This window comes from Bacillus rossius, chromosome 18 (genome assembly GCF_032445375.1).
Source record: "Bacillus rossius redtenbacheri isolate Brsri chromosome 18, Brsri_v3, whole genome shotgun sequence".
Classification (NCBI taxonomy): domain Eukaryota; kingdom Metazoa; phylum Arthropoda; class Insecta; order Phasmatodea; family Bacillidae; genus Bacillus; species Bacillus rossius.
In genome coordinates, this window is record NC_086345.1 from 4,254,660 (window position 1) to 4,269,372 (window position 14,713).

The 14,713-nt window shown below is 36.5% G+C and overlaps 2 protein-coding genes across 2 annotated transcripts; one reads left to right on the forward strand and one right to left on the reverse strand.

The window, feature by feature from the left end:
• Window positions 1-750: 750 nt before the first annotated feature.
• Window positions 751-2,265, reverse strand: LOC134541228 (cuticle protein 38-like). Its single transcript, XM_063384492.1, has 2 exons — window positions 2,230-2,265; window positions 751-1,102 (listed from the first exon to the last, which is right to left on the reverse strand). The coding sequence occupies exons 1-2, from the start codon at window positions 2,239-2,241 to the stop codon at window positions 851-853; spliced, it is 264 nt and encodes an 87-aa protein (XP_063240562.1). The 5' UTR covers window positions 2,242-2,265; the 3' UTR covers window positions 751-850.
• Window positions 2,266-8,863: 6,598 nt separating this feature from the next.
• Window positions 8,864-13,694, forward strand: LOC134541231 (cuticle protein 38-like). The gene is made up of 2 exons (XM_063384497.1): window positions 8,864-8,895; window positions 13,347-13,694. Exons 1-2 carry the CDS (start codon window positions 8,884-8,886, stop codon window positions 13,575-13,577), a joined length of 243 nt encoding a protein of 80 aa, XP_063240567.1. The 5' UTR covers window positions 8,864-8,883; the 3' UTR covers window positions 13,578-13,694.
• The last annotated feature ends 1,019 nt before the right edge of the window (window positions 13,695-14,713 follow it).

Here is a 14,713-nt window from a genome sequence, read left to right on the forward strand (position 1 = left end):
ATGACCTTTGCCATTACATCACAGTATATTTGACATACCCTTAATGACTAAAGTGCTTTGATGAGAACCTTAAATATATTTTACTCAATCATGTGCGACATATAGAATAATTAACTTCAGGCAGCAGCTAATAAACGCATGACGACTTCATTATGCACATTTTTGTAGAGTCTAGCGTGGGATCAGAAACAATTTTTACTCTACATATCTCCATGGGTATCTACATAGACCTGTAAAGGTCTGGCGATGGACGATTTCAACCGAATACACCAGACACCAAACCAACCAGCTTCTTGGAGTTGTGCGATAACGCTGCGCCGTTGCTATGCCAGTCTCAAGATAACTGCATTTATATTGTATTTCATAAATATTAACTTAAACATATGTATAATAACAAAATATTTCTTTTCTCTTAGCGAAAATATTTATTTAACTTATCGAACGTTTTTGTAAAAATATAATTTCAGAACTGCAAATTTTCTAAAAAACAAATATTCGCAAGATAATAAAGTACGTAAACGATTTTGATAAATACCAAACAGATAAAAAAGTATGTAGTATCATGCTTAGAAACTTAATTTTATTTTTTACTTAAGTATTCACTTGTGTTAATGGCATTGAGCTGTCAAGTAATGGTTTATAAAAGGAGAGTGGAAAAAAATATATACTGATATAAAGCAAATTGAGATGTAAAACAATTAGAGAATAAAGGTTAAACAATTATAAATGAATAAAAATATAAATATATAGGTTAAAGAATATTTATTGTATAAAAGTTATAAGAGGTATAAGAGGTCAGATGGACACGAGTGGTGGATGGATGTGAGGGCGGCCGTGCTGTGTCGCCGCCTCACTTGAGCAGGTAGGCGGCGGCGGGGGCGGCCACGTGGAAGGGGGCGGCGTAGGCGAGGGGGGCGGGCGCCACCAGGGGGGCGGCGACGCCATGGAACCTCTGCGCCACCACCTGCGAGCTGTGCGCCGTCACCAGCGGAGCGGGGGCGGCGTAGGCCAGGGGGGCGGCGGCGTAGGCCAGGGGGGCGGCCAGCAGGTTGCCGGGGGCGGCGGTCACGCCGCAGGCCGCCAGGGCGAGCACCAGCACCACCTGTCGGCCGCAACACCAACCACAATGTCGGAACTCACCAATCTTATTAAATATCAATGAAGAAACACTGCGGCGTTATTAAGTATCTACCTTAATTAATTTAGAAATACACCTATCATTAACTTCTATAAATTGTTCCTGTCACTAAACTACTTTATTTCTTATCTTGGAGATCACCAACTGGGCTTAATACTGAGCCAAAATAATTCATAAACCTCTTGTTTGTTATATGTTACGAGAAATACTGTTCAATGTTTAAAGGTGCCAAAATAATTTAAGGGTATTTAAAACACTTTACCCTCTCAGCTTTGTTAATATTTCGTTTTTAAGATGTATTAAATGCACCCAATGGCACATCATGCCAACTGGTAAAAATTAATACATATTTTAAAATAATATATTGTATTTCTTAAAATAAAGTAAATATATTTAGATATGGAAAAAGCTTTAATTTTAAATGTGAAAATATTTAACTAAAATATATGGTTTTTATTCAGTTCTAAATATGTATTATATTTATAGCAGCTTTTTAAAATATTCTCTAATATAAAAAAAAGAAATATATTTCAAAAGAAAACGTATTGGGGCGAAAAAGTTAAGAGTATTAAAGTACTTTTTGTAGCTAAAAACGACAGTAAGCAAGTATTTAAAAGTATTAATATCATCTGCATGTACAGTGATTCTTTTTTTTGTTTGTATATTGAATTAATTTATATATATGTCGTTGGTAAAATATTTCTTAAAATATAATTGTGGAATTATATATATAATCTCGTTTTAAATCTATACTTGAAACTAAAAATATATATTTTTTAAGTAAACACTAAATTATGTACCATTAAAATCTTTAAATGTGTTTTTTCTGTATGAAATAATTATTTGTAAACTGTTTACAAAATCTGAATAATATTTTATTGATTTTTTTTTTCGTTTTAGTTTTTCTCTCAACTAACTGATATAATTGTATTAATTAATTTTGGTCTTTAATATTTGTGATTAACAATGAAATTTATACAAATTTGAAGACAAAAATTAGGAAAAAATATCAGCAGTTTCGTAAGTGTGACTTGTAGCAAGTAGTTGTTTTGTACAGAAATGTAGTTTAGGTGCGCTGCGTAGCTACTCACCAGCTTGTACATGTTGCCTGAGTGCGTGGAGCAGACGGGAGTGCCTGTGTCCTCGCGGCCAGGGGCTTATATACGCCCTCAGTGAAGTAACACCGCACCCTGGATGGTCGCCAGCCCACACTCAGTTAGCTCACACCACTTGCACTGCCCCGTTCATTGCATTGCATCACTGGGAGTTTCGGGAGGCGCTAAGTCGTAAACTAAACCCATTTACTGTAAAATATTGTTTCTTTAACAAAAAAAATGGTAGTAGCAATAAATACAATTTTGGTGAATTTTTGCATTTAAAATGTTCGGGATTTTATATAACGTATTGGGTTTCATTTTTATTTCATTCAATTTAGAAAAAAACAATATTTTATGTTGTTTTTTTAATTTTTAGATTTGTTTTTATCATTATTTTCGGGTAATCTCGGCATTTTTGATCTTCACATGTAAGAAACCGTTTTAATTTTCTCGTTAGTAACGTGGACGCCACCACTTTGGTTTCAAACAGCTTGATTCTATAATAACAAGGGAATTACAATCAGAACCATTCGTGTAACGACAGGTATCAAGTGACATAAAAAAAATATTCTTCATGATACCTTTAAGTTGCGCTTTCAACCCGTGCCCTTTTCGACTTAAAAAGGTGTATTTAGTTCATATGGGGACACCGGTGGGTGGTGGGGGATTCGGGGATTAGAGACGGCCATCTTGGATTACGTCACTTCCGGCGGCCATCTTGTATTTGACTTTGACCGGTTACCCCATGGATTACGTCACTTCCGGCAGCCATCTTGGATTACGTAACTTCTGGCGGTCATCTTGGATTTGATATTGACCTTTGACCCCGGGGGCCATCTTTGATTCCGCCATATTGTTTTATAGAACATTCCACCGAATTATGACATCACGTCCACTATCTCGAAAATCCTCAAATATAAACTAGAAAATCGGGAAAAAGTTTCAAGCCGCAACGCTGAGACTTCGTTGTAAATAGTTTCCTTTTTTGTATATCTTTTCAGTTTTTTTATATCGTTTCCGTTTAGGTTATACCTTTATAATTTTCTTTTCTTGAGGATTTTATGTCGTGAAAATCCTGGCTTTATTTCAATAAATATGATTTTACCTACAAATTGTTTATTATTTTAACATAACACCTGCATTATTAAGGTAATCCTATTTAAATATGTCTCTGAGAAATGAAAATATATACACAAACATTAAAAATATCTGCTTCCATGCAGCTTTTTAACACGAGTACGCAAACATTTTACTGCTTAGAAGATACGTCAATAAAAATATTGTTTGTAAGTGAGGACTCTGAAAATTTTCTGGTCCTGAACGGTGTAGTTTTGAGTAAATAAATTAAATTAACTAAATATTATTTTTTATAATCATTACTATAACCAGCGCATCCGCAACGATGAGACAATTCTTTTGATATATGATAACATATATCACAGACTATACATAAAAAAATCATAAATGTTTATATCTTTAGAAAAAATGGCCGTCTTAAAGAAAATGACTGTGGATTTTTTTATTTGTTGGTATATAAGGCTCATACAAACACTGTTGGGAAATTATAAACACACCCCGACATACATTGCATGTCTTTAAGAATTAATGGTGGTCACAACAAGAAAATGACTGAGGATTTTGTGGATTTTGTGATTTATTTTAGCATAATTTGTGAACTTTTTTGGTATATTAGGGTTATAACAACACTTGAAGGAAATATAAACTTGACCTTACATACACTAACATACTTTAGAAACCTACACCCGATGACGACATCCATCAGATTAAATCAAGATGGCGGTCTCCACTAAACAAGTTGGTGGTCTTCACTAAACAAGATTGCTGCCTCCAGCAGACTATAATGCATGGGTAGGAGTGGGAAGCTCAACGAAGAAGGCATCGTAACGAAAAGTGCAACGCATATGAGTGAGGAGCTCGATGACGATGTCATCAAGTTTTTAAATTAAAATTTTATTAATTAATTTTTATTAATTTTTAAAACTTTTTCCCGATTTTCTAGTTAATATTTGAGAATTTTCAAGATGTTGGAGGTGACATCATAATTCGGTGGAATGTTCTAGAAAACAATATGGCGGAACTTTCTAGTAAACAAAATGGCGGAATCAAAGATGACCTCCGGGATTAAAGGTCAAAGTCAAATCCAAGATGGCCGCCGGAAGTGACGTAATCCAAGGTGGCCGCCGGAAGTGTCGTAATCGAAGATGGCCGCCTCGAATCTCTGAATCCCCCACCACCCACCGGTGTCCCCATATGAACTAAATACACCTACTCGACTTCAAAAGTAATCTTGAAATTACACGAAGACGAGTATTCGGGCCTGTTGAAAATTCTTTGTTACGTGTAGGCTTACTTGTTGCTACCAGCAACCTTAATGGATTACACCCAACTGAATGACACAAATAAAATTTAAGAATCTGTCAACTTTGTAACTGCCTTTAACAAAGAATTTATTTAAAATATTCAATTTCTTCGTTTGCACGATCATACAAAACATTATAATTCAAATAGATGTTCATATTGTCACAAACATGGTGATGAAAATTTTCTGTAAAACTGAAAAAACAAAAATAATTTTAAAAAAATTAATTGTTTGGAACGATAAAATTAATTAATATAATTCTCAGTGCATGTTAACAATAATGTACCTAACACAGCTTTTGTTTAAATGCACTCTGCCAAACTATTTACTTAATTGATGATACATCCTATAATTCACAGAGTCGAACCACACATTTGAGAATGTATCGTCTATTATAAGGAATGAGCAAACATTTCATTTATAAGAGGCCATGGAATAATAAATCTGTACAAGGCTCAATGAATATGACGGTTTGAGAATAGGGTCGAAGATGAAGCAGAAGAAGGAGGGTAACATGGAGCTAGGGAAAGAAAAAATAATTACAAAACATTAACTTTAATACAACCGAGAATAATGGATGAAGTAGAAGAAGGGAATTAACAATAAAATAAGAAATTGTTTAAAAGGAAGAATAAACTGGTGCTTGTACGAAAAAAAAGCAGAATAGAGGATAAACATGAATATATGCAAATGAAGATGTACAAATATAAAATTTTGTGATTTAACAGAAACAATTAAGATCAGAAAAACAAATGTAGTATAAATAGGAAACAGTTAAAAAGAAGATAAATTCAATTTATTCAAGCACATGTTTCAAACAATTAATTACAAATGGTAGTTAGTGAAAATAAGAAAAAAAAGATGGCAAAATGGTAGCAGGAAACAAGAAATAAAAATAAGCCACAGAACAAGCTGTATTTAGAGAAACAAGTCGAAAGAGATCAGAATGTGTGACCGAAAGAAGGTACCTAACTTTAAAATAATGAATATATAAGATGATCAAAATAGAATATGAAAATATTATGAAAATGAAGATTGGACGTATACACGATGTTTCCGCACGGGAATCCTTTTCACAGCCGAGAGAGCCAAACGTCCGATCGTGCATCTTCGTATTTTTTTTCATTGTAAATAAAAATGGCGGTGTTGATTAAAGGATACTAACGGTCAATTAGGTTAGGTTAGCTACATTATAAATACTTTAATCATCGTGGATGGTTGATTTGGTTAGGATAGCTACATAAAAGATACGGGAAAAAAGCATGAACTTCGGGGAACTTTGGGTTTTGGCTCTCTCCTCTGTGAAAAGAAGGCTTTCCATTTCCGCACCCACCGCTAGAATGCGTTACCAGAGCAGCTACCTCGACTATTGAAAAATATGATTTTCAAAGTAAAATTTAAAACTATATAATAAAACGTCTACGATACAAGCGAAAAAAAAAGCCTTGAAATAATACCCAACCCCGGTTTTGGCCCTGATTTTTGCGACGGAATTTGACTTAAATACTGCCCATTTTGTTAAAATTCATTAATCATTAACACTATAAATTTATATTAAGCTTTGTAAAACTGTTGTTGGTGCCATCCACCACATATTGGCAGCACCGTGGTTACATATTTCCATTACATGTGACTTCCGTTCATTTTAACGAAATTATTCCTACCAAATGCCCCAAATGCCGTAAACCGAGAGCTAAGTTACACGTAAAACAAAAGAAATAAGGTGATTTTTCGGTTAAATACTTTAAAATAAGAAACGAAATTACATTAATTGCCTGAATGTTAACTTAAAATATTGAACGAATTTCAATTACACTGTTTGATTTCTACCTTAAATTTACAAGAACGCTGGTTACAAATTATCCCTGAATCTTCTTAAGTTTAAGGTATTTACTAAATTCCCATTTCAAACATTAATTCCTAAGGTTTTTATTGCTTGAGCCTAATTACAAATTATTCATTACAAACTTGTTAAGTCTACTTAAATAACACTTTTATTTCCTCCACATATGTTACTGTATTCCTAACGAAAAAATAACTTGGAAATGAAGATCTGGGCGTAATTCCTACGTAGCTATAGTTGCACACAGAACAAGTTGATATATGTTACCTACTCGCATTTCAAAAGACATGGTTTCGATTTTAGTTTGAGTTATCCTTAAATGTGTTCCTTTTAAGTTTCCCCAAATAAACAAGCAAACAAACAAACTCTAGAATAGTTCATTACCGCTTGACGGTGTTTTGGTTTGAGAGGATCTAGCCGGAGAGCTCACCGACGTTTCGGTTAACATTGCATTCGCCATCTTCGGGTGATCAGTCTGCTTTGAGTGATTGCATCTGTTACAATGATGTAAACGAAATGAAAAATAATAAAACATAAAAAGAAATCAGGCTTGATCAAACACGAGTTTGAAACCGAATCCTTGGGAATGCGAGTCCAGTGTGTTAGCACTGTTTTTATTTAAAATTTGATACAATTTTATTTATATTCATGTGCGACATCTTAGATCTTATTGTACGGCATTTGGTAGATGTAATTTTGAAAATGGAACGGCAGTTGCTTGGAACGGACATGTATAAACATGATACGGCCATGTGGCAACGCCAAACGGAAAAGTTTTACTATAAGCTCTTAATTAACTAATTTCAACAAATTAGCATTATTTAAATAAAATTTCTTGTCGAAATTAGTACTTGCTTCGCTTTAATATTAACCGTTCCGTTATATAATTTAACCTTTTGGTTCTGCAAATCGATGTAGTTGCTCCGGGAGTGAATTCTAGCGGCGAGTGCGGAAACGTTTGATTCACGTCCAGAAATGTAGTCGAAAGCCCAATTTTCGTATATTTACCACACTCGGCTTTATTTTTTTAGAGAATTCTACGTTCCAATTTAATATTTAAGTAAGTTTTATATATTTTATATATTTGTACTTGTAATTTACTTTAAATACAAATTTTTATTCAATTATATTTTTATTTATTCATGTAACGATACTACAATTTATACGATATTTTTCTTTATACATTATATTGAATTTCAATAAATTGGCATAGAAGCTTTCTTTCATGAGTGCTAAATTTCCAGGTTAATTAAGTGAATAATGTTAAAGTGTAAATTAAAGGTATAATAAATTATTACTATTATTATTAAATAACCAGACCACGCGTCAAGCAGAGTGACTGTACCCGGGCCTCCACTCCAGCACATCACGATGGGGAAGGGGGGGGGGGGGCTGAATTGTATCCCCTTGGAAAGAGCACCTTTCATACTTTTGATGGCGGTAGTTTAGCTGGGTAGAAACTAGAAAGGTACACTTTCCGATTTCTTAAAATGCATATTAATTTCTGCTTTAAAATACTGAAAGTTATCCCCTTGGAGAGGAAACCTTTCCAGTTTGCGACATGGTTGTGCTCGCTCAAAACATCCTGAAAGATATCCCCTCTGGAAACATATCCCATAATGACTGCCAGACAAGTGATGTAAACATATCCCATAATGACTGCCAGACAAGTGATGTAAACATATCCCATAATGACTGCCAGACAAGTGATGTATCGATACAGGCCAGGTGAAAGAATGGCATGAAAAAAAACCTTATCTACAATTTTACATTTGATAAATGTTAATTTATTAGCTCCATATAACATTTCAAAGAGGTTAGGTTAGGTAAGGTTAGGTAAGGTATTCTGTGGACACCCCTACCAGCGCTACCTAGCATGAAACTGAGGAACTAGGTGCTTGTATCGATACATTACTTGTCTGGCAGCCATTTTGGGATATGTTTCCAGAGGCGGATAACTTTCAGGATTTTAAAGCAGAAAATAATATGCATTTTAAGAAATCGGAAAGGGTACTTTTACAGTATATTTTCTGCTGTGTCAATGTACAGAAAATCCAACAAGGTACCTTTTCCAAAGGGATACCTTTCCAGTGCGTATTTGCATTAAAACCGAAACATTTTAAGAAATCGGAAAGGGTGCCTTTCCAGTTTCTACCCAGCTAAACTACCACCACCAAAAGTATTAAAGCTACCCTTTCCATGGGGATACAGTTCTATCGCCCCGTCTCGACTCGCGCCGGGAGACAGGTCTCGACCTGCGCGCGCCACGGAGGCAGGCAGTCGGCCCAGGCAGGACGGGACGTGTCCGGCGCTGCTGGTGACGTCACACGGAGCCCCCTCTCGGCCGTATATAAGCCCTGGACGCGGCGGCAGGAGGTCATTCCGTCTCCCGCGGCGAGACGAGCCACGCGCGAGCCCTGCAGACATGCGTGGACTGGTGAGTGGCCTCCGCCTTCAGCCCTGGGTGACAACCATCCGGGGATCTTCTTCAACCCACGGTTATCTTCTTCAGTTTGCAGGTTTTTGAGTTAGCTTCACGTGACCATGAATCAACAATACAGAAACTAACAAAACGTTCAAAAGTATTTTTGAGTCTTCAGCAAAACCCTTCTACTTTCATAACCCAGAGTATTTTCTACGAAGGTCAACTTATCTGAGATTACGAAGTCCTTTTCGTTTATTTCAGGTTGATTATATGTTGGAAATCCCGTGTATTCACTGGAAATTAAAACCGCGCAGCTCCGTCCATGAGCTATGAGCTGAGAAGGAACCAACTAGGGCTTAAGGCGGTGAAGACATCGGGTTGGTTAAGACAACTATGGGGCGATGAGAGGTCGATGCCTCATAACCAAACGAGCATTAAGTCACAAGTGAGGAAATCTACAGGAGAGTTGAAAAGAACCGCTCTTTCACTGATAGTGAATTTTACATCTACCTCCATATACGCGTGTGGCTGGTGAGAAGGAATTCAGTTTCTCCAACAGCCACATGTACATAGCATTGTAGCTGAACTTACGTGTGTGGCTCAACTTAAGATTAGAACTAAGTGTTTCTTAAAGCTTTAAATTTTTTTTTGGTGAAAATAATGGTATGAAACATAATCTGCAATTAAACTAAAATTGGCCAAGTTTGATCTTAGGCACGTTCGGCTCTGAGTCTAGCCACAGAGTGGAGGATTAGCCCAACAGACGGGTTAGGGAGATTATGGGAAAGGGAACACCCGGAGAAACCCAATTGGCTCACGATAACACCCCCCCCCCCCAACCCCTTCCATATCTTTTGCGATCCTCTGGGATCAACCCATGGAGAGAGGTGAGTGCCCCAACCTCTTCTTTCTAGCGATTGACCCATTTGCCACTCTTTATTCCTGGGTGCTGTCATAATTATTACGAAACGTGCAACTTAGAAACACATAACTTAAAAACACAAAACATAGGATTTTTTTTTACGTTCTGTCTGTTCCAAGTTATGTGGTTCAGCATTGTGTGTTTCTAAGTAGCGACAGTTAAAGGTTATGTTTTTCTAAGTTATTATATCTCTAATTTATGACGTTTCTAAGTTGTATGCTTTCTCGTTAAGTGTATGTGTAAATAAGTTATGATTTTTCTAACTTTCTACGGCTCTAAGTAATGTAGTTTTTTTTCGAGAATTCTTAGTTATGAATGTTCTAAGTTGTGTGTTTATAAATTATTTGTGGATCCCTTTATTACTAGGGTCATGTTATTTTGGCGAAAAGATCCCTTGGGACATTTTAAGATTTCTTACTTACAGTGGATGGAAACTCTTATCCGGCAAATAATTCTGCAAATTTCGATCAAACATTCTTCTCTTTTATGGGATTTCCATGATTCTGGCTCTTATATGCGTTGGACATATTCTTGGTTTAGGAACTTAGTCTTTTAAATCTTATTCGAACTCAACTTAATTTCCTGACGCAGGCTTGCATATCTCGGTACCAAGTAGACTCGAGGGCAACAGGACACGGGGAGAGTCGTCGCACTCTACTACTCTGCGGTACGGCCGAAACACGCAGCACGGTCACACGGCACGGATGAACACGTGACTGGACAGCATCAAGCGGAACGCGCGAAACGCGGTTGCTAACTGAACAAACACCGCACAGAACCGGACACGGTGAGACAGGATACACCGCGGTAGACTGGAACATGACTATTTAAAACGTGACACGAGGACAAACGATGAAACCACGAAACACAAAATTCACTTGCAGGCTGGCGAGCGTACGGCAAGTGAGAGACGAGCGTTAAAACACTCCCGATAAATGTATGCAGTCTGTTCAAATAGTCGTGACAAAATTTCACGCGAGTCAGACAAGCGATTCATAAAAAATGTCTGATTCTCGAGGGCTCAGAGTCGAATCAAGTATGCAGTAGCCTCTCTTATCGCTGCAGAACCTTATTCTGCAATTGCCTTAAGACAATGAGGCAAATACCCCCAAGACAACACCAAATGTAAGGGGTTAGTGCTTTTGGACCCACTTGGGTTCAGGGGCTTTACTCTTACGTATTACACCACCAGAGTAAAATCTAGATGGAAAATGTTGGTGAAGAAGGGTGGGATGAATTTTTGGAAAGGGTCTGCACCTTATTGAGGGAATTTGGATCTCTGGACCTTTTGAACTTGTCGGTTAAGTAATTCCCTTTAATCTGAGGAGTCATGAACTATGCTATAAAACTAGTCTGTGCTCGTTCCGTTCCATACACACGCTATTTATTTCCTCTTCACGGACCTGCCCTGTGCAGATTCGGTCGCTGGATGCTCTAATTATCTGTAGCGTCGGGCCGGAGACTTGCAGCGCGCGCGACCAGAGGGCGGTGCCTCCGGGGACTGTCGGGTAGTCACCCCGCTACGCTCTTTGATATCCGTACTCTAGCTTTGTTCACAACACACCTCTCTTCACGCGCCTCGCTGCCGGTCTTCGCGGCAAGGAAGGTAGTCTCGCTCGACCGCCAGGGGCGCCACTCTGCAAGTGGCGACCCCCGCACAGTGGCCGGTCGCTGCAGTAGTTGGAGTGACAAGTGTATATTTGGTAGGGTTTTAATTAATTTTTTTGACGTGACAACGTCTAATAAATCGATGAACGCCGGCTGCACGCACGAAAAAGTGTACTGTTACGCACATTGTCCCGGTACGCTGTGTCCCGTTACGCTGTGACCCGTTACGCTGTGACCCGTTACTCTGTGTACCTTTACGCACATTGTCCCGTTACGCTGTGTACCGTTACGCTCACTGTACGCTTGCGCCGCATCTATCTCTCTTCCACTCGATTGGAACAACCATCGTTTTGACTTTCTCGAGGCACATTAAACTTGAAACACTCCCATTCGTTTCCTACTTTTCCTATCATCGTCCTATCCTTAACAGAATAACACAGATAGGAAGAAGTTAAATAGCAAATATGTATAAAATTTATAGTTAAAATAATCTTTTCGTTATAATAATAAACATATTTGAATAAATTAGTGCAAATAAAAGTAAATTTATCAATTAAATTGTAGATTTCATTTCACTCCTTCTTCGTACCCATACAAAATAGTGATAATTCAATAAAAATGATTCAACTTTCTTCATAAAAGTATGCAATCTTTTCATGAATGTTTTGTTATGACGTTGTCACATTAAACTATCGTCCGTAAACTGACTTTACAGACAACCAATTTTTTTATTGAACTAGTATACTGCTGAAAATTTTTTGTCTATTGTAATAAAACACCTTCAAAACTACTTAAGAATAGGTTATCATATTAAAGGTCACGCCACATGCTTAAAATTTATAGAAATTGACGCGATTAAGACATTTTTCGTTAGTGATTTATAAAGAATAATACTTTGAGTGACTAATGTAGTTATTATTTGATTGCACAAAAAAAATTATATTATGTAAAATTTGCTTGGTAAAACTTGTAAAAAATTGGTTAATTCCGTTTTTGCAAATACATTGCGTGACAAAAATGTTTAAATATTATTTTATTTTTGTATTTACACTCTTATTTAATCATTATGACGGTATAACAAAATAAATAGATTCTATCGTAAAATGTCCAGTTAATTATAATAAACATGTAAAATGTACAATTCTTTAATGTCTATTAACTTACTGTTGGATACGCGACTGGATAATTTTAACTGATTTTAACGTTTTTGCAAACATTTTTGTCTAAATAAAAGTAATTTTTCGCACTATAGTGGATAAATTATTATTTTTATAGTAAAATTTAAATTATTTGGCTAGCTATGTTATAATATTTGGGAATATGTTGTGATTTACTTAGTGTGCACACGAATTCTTCTTGTTTTAAATCTTACACTACTCAAAATTTCAACCCCAAAGCTAATAAGCATACCCAGACAAGAATTTATAATGTTTCGGTTGCAAAGGCATGACTTCAGAATTAACTTAGAGACGCCAGCAACTAATATAAAAATAAATTATGTAAATCCATCAGAAGTGGAAAATATGTAACTATGCTAAAGCTAAAATAATTTGCACCTGCCCAGGATTTTTGACCCCTAAAAAAATTTTAAACACTTTTAGACCAATATTTAATTACTTATAAATAAAACAGTTATAAGCATAATGTGATGTTATTTTAACTGAACATATATTTGATATTATAATTTTAGATAATAAGCTTTAAAAAAAGTGGAAAATGGTGGAGGAAAATTATAAACTATTATTGCCATTTTTGGTACCACAGAAGGAATCAAAAGTATAGGCTTTACATTAAAAAAACATGAATTTATGATTACCCTTAGTAAACACCACATAATTTTTAATATATGGAGTTTTTTTTTTCATAATAGACAATATCTTAGCTTGTATATAGTGCTAGAAAAATGCTAGTATTTCGTCAATGTGGCCGACAGGTGGTGCTGGTGCTCGCCCTGGCGGCCTGCGGCGTGACCGCCGCCCCCGGCAACCTGCTGGCCGCCCCCCTGGCCTACGCCGCCCCCGCTCCGCTGGTGACGGCGCACAGCTCGCAGGTGGTGGCGCAGAGGTTCCACGGTGTCGCCGCCCCCCTGGTGGCGCCCGCCCCCCTCGCCTACGCCGCCCCCTTCCACGTGGCCGCCCCCGCCGCCGCCTACCTGCTCAAGTGAGGCGGCCACACAGCAGTCCCCGTGAAGTGCTGCGGCCTCCAGTGTCAGTCACAGACGGAGAGATCTCCTTTCAGCCTCTAGCAGCACGCTGCGCTTTTTTCTACTCTTAACTTATAGAATCCAAATAATTTTGTAAAACATTTACAAAGAAAATGAAGTACTTGTTTTGTGTATCAATCAGTATTATGACTATGCATTTTATTATTTAAAAAATAAATACTTTAAACAAAGTAAATTTATTGTTTATCTTATTAAAAGTTATTAAAATTTACAATCCTGCTCTAAAAATATCCTTGTGTCCCTTTAAAATAATGGCGTCCCAATATTAGAGCGGAGACGAATGCACATTTTTTTTTTTTAAATCACATGGCTTTGTGCAGAGCAGGGATAGTTCTTCTAAGCGAATGGTGGATTTGGATTATCTTTGACTCCCACTGGCTGGAAAATCGATGGGTTCATTTGATTATAAAGCAATTTTTTAACAATATACATGTTTACGTTTATTGCAGTGTGAAGCCGTTGGAGCAGGGAAGGGGGGGGGGGGGGGGGGAAATTTAAACCGGAAAACACCACTTTTTTTTTCAAAATTTTTAGGCCATAATACATTTTCACCAATTGTTTTCATAATTGGTGTTCATAAAATTATAACATATAATCAAGTTGTATGCCTAAAGTAATTAATAATTTACTGAAATCAATATTTTTCCCTGTTAAGTGATAACGAATTAAATATATTTTAAAGAATAACTAAAACTTTGTAACCCTGTAAACAGGCACTACTTCGATAAAGTTTTTAAATATTTTTAATATGTGGTTTATGCCTTAAAAATATCACATTTAGATATAAAAACAAAAAATATATATAACTGTTGTGTCATTCAAACAATTGAAACAAATATTGCGTCTTTCCGTTCTTATAAACACCTCTCCACCCCCTAAAATATTGTAATTTTCCTCATTAAAATGGGTTGGTTTAAATGAAAGGCGTTTCAATATATTGTACTAATACATAATATACTACCACTATAAGGCTTCAGTAAGAACTCGCTGCTCCAATTAAAATGTGATTCATGAAATAGGAAACAATCGAAATAATTATCTTTTAAACAGTATTACGTAAAATTGTTTTATTTAAG